Source organism: Sinocyclocheilus rhinocerous, unplaced genomic scaffold (genome assembly GCF_001515625.1).
Source record: "Sinocyclocheilus rhinocerous isolate Xijiao unplaced genomic scaffold, SAMN03320098_v1.1 scaffold115, whole genome shotgun sequence".
Classification (NCBI taxonomy): Eukaryota; Metazoa; Chordata; class Actinopteri; order Cypriniformes; family Cyprinidae; genus Sinocyclocheilus; species Sinocyclocheilus rhinocerous.
The window spans coordinates 147,645-157,373 of NW_015650001.1; the positions used below are offsets into that span (position 1 = coordinate 147,645).

General features: G+C 38.8%; 1 protein-coding gene across 1 annotated transcript; it reads right to left on the bottom strand.

Annotated features, from left to right (window-relative positions):
• Positions 1–736: 736 nt before the first annotated feature.
• Positions 737–9,145, bottom strand: LOC107711190 (sialoadhesin-like). Its single transcript, XM_016516123.1, has 8 exons — positions 9,115–9,145; positions 7,967–8,002; positions 4,529–4,801; positions 4,325–4,456; positions 3,083–3,253; positions 2,383–2,682; positions 962–1,204; positions 737–867 (listed from the first exon to the last, which is right to left on the bottom strand). The coding sequence occupies exons 1-8, from the start codon at positions 9,143–9,145 to the stop codon at positions 737–739; spliced, it is 1,317 nt and encodes a 438-aa protein (XP_016371609.1).
• Positions 9,146–9,729: the final 584 nt, after the last annotated feature.

Genomic DNA, 9,729 nt, shown 5'->3' on the forward strand with positions numbered 1-9,729 from the left:
CCCGGAGGTAAGATTTTTGGCACAGAAATATAATTGATTTTTGAAACTTTGTCCATGCTTAGCATGATAATCCAACTCTTTAACAGTGTAAGCAACTCTGAATGCATGAAACAGCATTGTACCCCCCCACTTTAATTAAAAAAAACTCTATATAAAACAAGGAAACATGGACAGGGAAATCTCAAAAACCTACAAGGCATAGCAGCGATATAAGTCAGGAATCTTGAGCTAAAATTAGGAATATACATGCTTATACAAATTACAGTGTTGTGCTCATGTGGTTATAATGTGAAGCAGGCATACACAGAAACAGCAAAAGTTTAGCCATTGTCAATCTGAGTGACTTCTGTATTCCTTACACAGTGAGTACAATAACTAATGGGATTCATTCTTGCATTTAAATGCAGTTACCACTCTCAAAACTTGGTCATTACATTAAGTAAACTGCCAGTAGGCAAGTAAAAGCTTGTGAATAGGATAATGAGAAATAAAGAGAAATTCAGGATGAAGCTGACATTTCTCATCATCTGAACAGAATGTCAAACAGAAGTTTCTTCCTCTTCAACAGATGTAACTGTTAATTAAATACACACATCTCAGCATTCACTTGTTTTTTTTGTTTTTTTTCCTGTTTTAATTGCTACAGTCATCTTTTAACTATTTTAAAGCAAATTTGAAAGATACACAAGAGGTAGCTGTTTATCAATAAAATATGATTACAGTGGCTTCAAATAAATCAGTCAGACGTTTTACCTCTCACTCTGCAGCATTTGAAAATCAGCACGACTGTCACTAGCAGATATGGACAAACTGCCAGTACAGAACTAAGTGCGTGGAGGACAGAGATCTGAGATTCTGAATGAGACACTGAAAAAGAGATACACAAACACTTTATCACGCACTATATCTGAACAAGAGCATATGAAGAAATAATTAAGCTCACAGTTTCATTGACTTTCACCTCTAACTGAGATCCAGCTCTTGGGTGACTCTCCTCTCTCTGGGTGTTTGCAGTAGTAGAAACCCTCATGTGACTTTGAGACAGTAGAGATGATCATCTCTGTAGTTTGATTCTGGATGAGTGATCCATCTTTATAGAAATCAGCTCTGAGGTTTGGTGGGGTTGAATATGGATATAAACAGCGTAGAGTCAGAGTTTCTCCTTCGGTCACAGGATGAACAGGACTCTCCAGAATCACACCAACTACAGAAACAGAGAAAACACAAACTTTATGTAAACAGAGTAGTTGACTGCACTGTATAGCTGTCACTGTTATAGTTAAATTCCCATTCCACTGCATTTTTTTTTTTACATATTTGCTGTTACAGTCACACGGTACACACGTGTGTGTGTAGGCGCGTGTGCATGAGTGAATGTGTTGGTTTTGCACTCTTGATGTTTTAAAGTTTCACCCCGTCATTGCTGTGTACTCTTTTCTGCATTGTGGCAGATTTGTAGATTGTACACATAAAAGTTCTCTGAATTAGTGTTTTTGTCAATTTCCCATTCATTTCCTATGGTTGGTCATTTTTGACCTAAGACCACAAGTGTGACTATTTTTTTCACGACCACTTAGCCTGCTCGAATCATGCCCTCAATGTTTTACTGTGTTCACATTCCAAGTGCCATAAAAGTCACAAAGTTTCATACCATTCCGATGAAGCTGTGATTTTTAAAAATTCAAAACAAAAAAAAATTTCGGTCAAAAGTGACTAAAGAGCACCAACTTCTGATATAGGGTTTTCTGAGCGCACACATTCAAAACACGTGCACAGAAAGCGGCTGTCACATGGCATGTAAGTACTAAACTACATTTTCTGGGTTGGTAGATGCACCTTGGACCCGATTATAGCACTTAAACACGGAAAAAGTGAGATTTTCACGATATGTCCCCTTTAAGAGTATAGATCCCAGTTTAAAACATACACCTCTAAACTTATACCACTAATATAAGTTGTGTCCCAAATTATGCACTATACACTATTTACTATTAGTCTGTGCATTATGCACTCAACTGTCTAGTGTATGAATTATATGGTTATTTTGTCATCCAACATCAGAATCTGATAGCCACACCCTCTCCAGTATGTAATTAAAGCTGTGATAGTACATGAAGTGAGCAACATTCCCACACTTAGTTTTTTTTTTAAATGTGCATCATCTGGGTATTTTATGTGCACTTTTTCTTTTTGGAATTTTCAGTGTGAACACACTAATCACACTATGTATGCTTTAAAAAATTAAAAAATAAATAAAAAACTACAAATACTGGTGTCCTTGGTTTAAAAAATGATAAGGACCCCTGCTTCCTGTACTAACCAGCATTATGCACTTACTGTAAACTGCCTGTGAAATGAATATATACAGAAATATATACTCACTGTGTACAGTGATATTAACAAGGTTGTAGCTATCTCCAGATTCAGACTGACACCAGTACACTCCAGTGTCTAATGGGACGGTGGAGCTGATTTTACATGTAGATCCTGTTTGTGATCCCCAGCGTGATAGTAAACAATCTTCCAGCTGCGCATGGTCTGTGTATCTTCTCACTCTCCATCTATCAGAATTACTCTGGTCCTCACAGCTCAGAGAGATAGTGACCAATGTGAAGTGTTGTGTTCTGATGGGACTGACGATCAGAGAGACTGGAGGAGAAACACCTGGGAAGACAGTTACAGCTACAATTTAGAAATGTTTTAAATTTGTGCATTCAATAATGAAAAAAATACTGACCGGTGACACATAGGGGTTGTGTGTTGCTGTAGGTTGTGGACACCAGTACACTCCAGTGTCTAATGGGACGGTGGAGCTGATTTTACATGTAGATCCTGTTTGTGATCCCCAGCGTGATAGTAAACAATCTTCCAGCTGCGCATGGTCTGTGTATCTTCTCACTCTCCATCTATCAGAATTACTCTGGTCCTCACAGCTCAGAGAGATAGTGACCAATGTGAAGTGTTGTGTTCTGCTGGGACTGACGATCAGAGAGACTGGAGGAGAAACACCTGGGAAGACAGTTACAGCTACAATTTAGAAATGTTTTAAATTTGTGCATTCAATAATGAAAAAAATACTGACCGGTGACACATAGTGGTTGTGTGTTGCTGTAGGTTGTGTAATAGGCTTGTTTTCCTCTCTCTGCTCTGCACACATAAACTCCTGTGTGTTTTAGAGCAGCAGAACTGACAGTGTAGTTTCCTCCAGCTCCTCTGCTGCTGTCTGAGAGTAACTTATAATGATGACTGCTGTCTGTATAAAGTGAGAATGTGCCATTGTTACCATAAATATGTATTTCTAGGTATTCTGACCTTTAAAGTGAATGTAATTGCTTTAAATGTTAATGTCTCCCAGCTCAGCATATGCAGAGACGGAAGTCATCAAGTCATCAAAACATCGCTATGTTTGTTTGAACATCCAGATCAGTCAGACACACCAATTGTAAGAGTTTGGGGTAGAATGTTACTGATGTAACCCACAGTCAGGTTGATTCAGTCACATTAAAGGGATAGTTTTCATTTAAAAAATATTGTGAAAAATCTATATTAAAAAACGCGACAAAATCCATGTACTTTCTTTTCTGAGGTGAATATATGCCTAAGTTAGCGCTTTCATCTGTCAACTGTCAGTTTGACTGTCATGACAACAAGAGTTCTGGAGATGTTCAGCTGTGATGAAAGTACATGGATACTTTCTGGGATTTCTAGGCACTGTATTTCATGTCACGTTTTATTAATCAATTAGGAAAGAAGGGGGTGAGTGCGGGGGCACACATTTTTTATTGACCATATATCCATTCGAATTGTTGCCTTGATTTAAATAATCTTCTGATCCATCAAGTAATGGCTCAGTGTTTGTAAAGTTTCCGGTGGATAAAATAAACCTCAAGACACAATTGTAAAGGATGACTGACGTGTCACAAGTAAGCCTCATCTACTGTGGTTTTGGGTTGTTTTTTGGCTGCTTCACGTTATTTATAGACAATAGCCAGGTTAGGATTTTCGTTAAATAATGCATTGTTTTTTACCAAACTATACCATACCATATACCCCAAGAACACCTGAAATATACAGCATGTGTTGCATGGTACCATTCTATGATTCATTGGCATCTTTTTTCAAAAGCTTGATGCTGATAATACCCACTGCCATTATATAGTGTGGATGAGCGTGCACAGGTGGTCCGGGGAAAAAAATGCATACAGCATTAGAGTAACACCAGCGTGTTTAAATGAAATGGGGTATACTTTCCCTTTAAGCAGTAATTTGCTTGAATAAAACCAGTTCATTCAGATGTTATCACATGAAGCACACTATATCTTACCTGATAAAACAGTTAGAGTGTACCAGCTGAATGTCCAGCCTGTAGAGGAGCCTTTAACCTCACAGATCAGAGTCACTGGATCTCCTTCAGTCAACCACTTCTGTGTAGAAACACTTAAAACTGCTCTTGGAACTGAAAATGACAAATGACTCATTAATAACATGTTAAACTTGTGTGTTTATAGGAAGAGATGATCAAACTCACCTGATACTGTCAGTGTAACTGCATCACTGATGTTTGATGTTCGTGATCCTCCTCTCTCTGCTCCATAACAGGAGTATTTACCTGCATCAGACTCAGTAACAGGACTGAATGTGTGTTCCTGTAGTTCACTGAAAACACTGACTGAACCGTCTTTATACCAGCTGTACATCCAGCTGGTGGCTGCTTCACCATCAATGTCACATCTGAGAGTGACTGTCTCTTCTCTGAATACATGTTGATCAGGTTTAATGCTCACTTTGGCTTTTGGTCTCTCTGTACAACGACAACAATTCACAATGAAAATAATGTGCTGTTTGCGTGACCGCAGTTACTTGATTTTGGATTACAACCTTTTATTTCTATAGGAAAATGTGCTGCAGAAATATATCATGACTTCTGCATAATGAAATGCAGCAGCTTATCACTGACTCATCAACAAGGCTGTAAATGGCTAATGGTTGTGTAAACCAAGAGGACAAGTAAAAAGAGTTAACCAATTTTACAATGACTGATGATCGAGACGGAAACTGAAATTATCTTGTTCAATCTCAAGACTTCAGGGGTATGAACATATTTCTGAAGACTCTTTGTTCACTGGAAATGTTTTGTATGTTTGTTGTTACACCTCAGAACTGTCATGTGAGTAATTTGCCTTGTAAAAAAAGGTGTTTGTAATGCAACAAATGTAACGCTTATTGTATGACATATTGCATGACATATTTCCTGTGTTTGGTCCAAGTGTTCAAGTAGGCGTGAAGACCACAAGTCTGTGTAGAATTTTTCATTACTCCATGGGTGACACTTATGAAAACACAAGTGTTTACAAAGCTTTATTTTGATTTTCAATATTTTGGATTTAAAAATAAATGTATTTCTGTTCTATAACAGATGACACAATTTAGTAATTGTGGTGTTTCAAAATCAAGTGATAAAAAGAGTAAACATACTGATCTTTGCACGGATGTTGCAAATGTGCAACACTTTGTTTTACTATACCAAATTATATGTAATAATTAATTATTATTAATATTTAACTTACACTGGAAAGGTTTCTGCTACCTCTCGCGAGATCTCAGCAAAAGTCTCGTGATTTATTTCCAGAACGTGATGCATGCTAGGTTACACATAGCTTCGAATACCACTTCAGAGCAGTATTGAAGATAGTTTGGATTTAGTGTGCATTAAGGCCACTGTGCTTTGGCATTTTTAAGACCTGGGACAGTCTTGGGCATTTACTTCCTGTTGCGTGCATGTGCTTTCAAGTGGCCAAGACTGCAAATGTGGGTATTTGAACAGGCCCTAATTGTTTGTCGATATCTTTATTTTTAACCTTGTTTCAAGTGTAATTTCCAATTTTCTGTTTCCATGTGCACATGATCGATTCAGTTAAATCTTCATTTGTTAAGTTGTGTAACATGATTTATGTGAAATACTGAGCTAAATGTTAGAGTATACCTTGTAATCTGTCTGTAATTTGTGAATCAATTATACTGCAGAAAGGATTAACCACTATTATTTTCCTTTGATCTTGTTGTATGGGATTAACGATACATTTGTAAATTCATTTGGATTTATCAATGACTCCTGACAACATTTCTTGTAACTAGATGAAAAGTGCTATTGACCTCATTTGCGCATTTATTATGTATTTGAAGCCTTTGATTGTTAAGTAAATGTAAAATGGGTTATTTTAATATTCTGGATTGAGCAGTAACGTCTCTAGGTTACGTATGTAACCATGGTTCCCCGAGGGAACGAGACGCTGCATCGAGATTCGCTTTGGGAACGCCCCTGCGTGACCGCGTTCTGAAGCACGTGTAAAATCAGTCCAATCGAGCAGCGAGACTGTCATCTGTCATTAGCGTTACACAACGACAAGGAGCCCCTAACATTGGGCCTTGAACTAGGAACCAACGTTTCTTCCACATGTCCACGGCACGTAAGCATCGCCGCGTGACCTTGATCATGTGAAGCGGATTCCCCCTCGGGGAAAAACCCTTGGTCCTGAGCCACCACTGCAAGGGTCTCATGTACAGCAGGCCAAAAGGTATAGAGTGACAGGCCGAAGGGAAGAACTCGATATTGGTATGCTTCGCCCCCGAAAGCAAACCTCAGGAACTTCCAGTGTTGAGGAAGGATGGAACATGGAAATAAGCGTCTTTGAGATCTATCGTAACAAACCAGTCCTCGGACTGGATTTGAGATACTATCTGCTTGATAGTGAGCATCTTGAACTGAAGCCGTTTGATATCGCGGTTCAGAAGACGGAGATCTAAAATCGGACACAACCCCCCATCCTTCTTCGGAACGATGAAGTAACGACTGTAAAACCCGGACGCTCTCGAGAGAGGAGGAGCACGTTCTATGGCCCCCTTCCTCAAGAGAGTATCTACTTATTGTTCCATTACCAGAGCCTGCTCGGGGCCCACTAGTGTGGGAATGACCCCGTTGAAACGAGGAGGACGAGAACCGAACTGGATTCTGTAGCCTTTCTCTACAACCTGCAGGACCCATTTTGATATATTTGGCAGAAGTTCCCACGCTGACTGCTCCGATCGAGCTAGTATCAACCAATCATCGATGTAATTGAGTATGCGGATGCCCTGGAGTCGGAAAGGAGCCAGAGCTGCATCCACACACTTCGTGAAAGTGTGGGGTGAGAGTGACAGGCCAAAGGGAAGAACTCGATTTTGGTATGGTTCGCCCCCGAAAGCAAACCTCAGGAAATTCCAGTGTTGAGGAAGGATGGAAACATGGAAATAAGCGTCTTTGAGATCTATCGTAACAAACCAGTCCTCAGACTGGATTTGAGATACTATCTGCTTAATAGTGAGCATCTTGAACTGAAGCCGTTTGATATCGCGGTTCAGAAGACGGAGATCTAAGATCGGACGCAACCCCCCCAAGCTCTCCCGTGCCGTACCGTTGCCGGGCGGCAGCTGGGAATTTCGCTCGTCGGAGCTCACTGAGCCCTGAAGCACCGAGGGTGACAGGGGTATCAATGAACCTCCGTGAGGGCACTGAGGGAACAACAGACCTGACTGCTGTAGCCTCTTCACTTGAGGGAGCGAGCTCTCCCGTGCCGTACCGTTGCCGGGCGGCAGCTGGGATCTTCGCTCGTCGGAGCTCACTGAGCCCTGATGGGATCTTCGCTCGTCGGAGCTCACTGAGCCCTGAAGCAAAGAGGGTGGCAGGGGTATCAATGAACCTCCATGAGGGCACTGAGGGAAGGGGAACAGTCATTTGTGACTCTTTGGGAGGAAGCTCCAGTCCCCTCGTCCTCTGTGTCCTGACCGACACCCAGGATGCATACTGCTCACACTCTTAGAACCAGAACCTAGCAGTCCCTTTTTCTCTGCAACACTCGTTTTCTTTGCTGATTTGTAACAGTGTAAATTCACCTATATGTTATGAAATATATAAATCAAATTGACTCACCATCAGTGTGTCCAGAGGTGATGTTTGAAATCAGCACTAAAACACAAAGTGAAAAACTCATTACAGCATGAACATGGAGCTGATGAACTGAGGTATATTCTTCCTTCTGTGTAAAACACCATCAGTTTATGCTCGAATGTTTCTCAGCTTGACAAGAAGAATATAGTTATTTATTTTTCAGAAGATTTGTCTAATTTGTATATAACTAGAGGCGTCTATATGAGTGCAGATGATTATCTGCTGATGTAGAAAACATTTAAGTAACCTGAGAGTTTTCTGAAAACCTTCCAGTGTCTGAAAAGGCAGAGACAATTATTGAAAATAATTCTTAAGATATTTTTTTGGGGACAACATGTGTGTCCAGGTAAACATTAAAACGTGACTGGTATTTGACAAATTTTGTCATAGCAGAGAACTGTTTATGGAACCTCAAGCCAACAGTCTGATCACAAGCATAAGACTAATTTGAAGTTTCCTGGTGTTTTTCTTCATGCACATTGTTTCATGTATACGGAAGGTATATTTATATCAATGTGTAATATATACATTAAGAAGAACAGATGAGTTTGTAATTGACATACATGGGAAAGACATAGATTTATGATGATTTCATTATGTTCTTGTTTTAATTCCAGTAGTAGTAATTTTGTTGTGTATATTTATCTTTTTATAGGTTTTTATTTATTACAAAAAGTATTTCTATTTATTAGTTTCTATTTATTACTATTTAGTTTTAGTTGTAGATATGTAATTTTAGTACTTCAATTTAAAAAAAATGGACTTATAAAAAATATATATATATTAAAATATATATATCGTTTTAACCAATGGTCCACTTAAGCACTGCAACTGAATGTTGATATCACTGCTAAGATAAATGTATTTGCCATTACTCTCAATCATAGGACCATACTGAATTACAGAGCACTGAACAAGTTTTCTAAATAAAAATAATAATGAGAAGAAGAAATTGTGTTGCATTGCCCCAACCATTCTTTATGACATCAGTCCATTTATTCAGGCAGCACTCAGGGATTTAATTTTGGAATCCAGTGCCTTAGCGAAGATTGGATAAAAGTGTCTGTAAAATGCATAAATATAATGTATTGTTATATTTAATTAAATATTAGAAAGAAAAGAATACTTACAGAACACAAAGGGAAGTTGCCCAAGCTCCATATCTGACCAAATAATCATAGATGGTTGAAGACAGACTGTGTTAAAACCTTAGAACGTCATCTGCACCCGAGGTGTTAAACGCCTGCCATGAATCACCCTATACTCTACAAGTTTTATACAGAATGTTTTTTATCATACATTATCAAATTGAAAAGCATTTATTTGGCATTATAAGAACAAGAAAAATCTGTTGTTTCTAATGAATAGGGAAACAGTATTTTTGATGGTTTCATGGTAAGCTACTGCTTTTATTTATAACTTCAGGGAAGTGATAAAAGCAGAAACTAGTGAAAACTGCTGTCCCTCCTTGATTAACAGAAACCAAACCACAACTTTTAGCTCATCTCTTTCTATTTTATAAGACCTCTGACACTGAAGGTCCTGAGTTTGTCACTTATACTGTCACAGCCACTGACAATGAACTGAGAAAACAAGGGAACTTAAGTATACACAGATAACAAACTAAAAGACTGAAAGGTGTTATGATCAAATTAATTTCTATAGTAACTGAAGAGACCAGGAAACTAGAACAAAGACAACAGGAAATGAAACAAAACAAACTAAGAGTCCATGATGAAGACTCT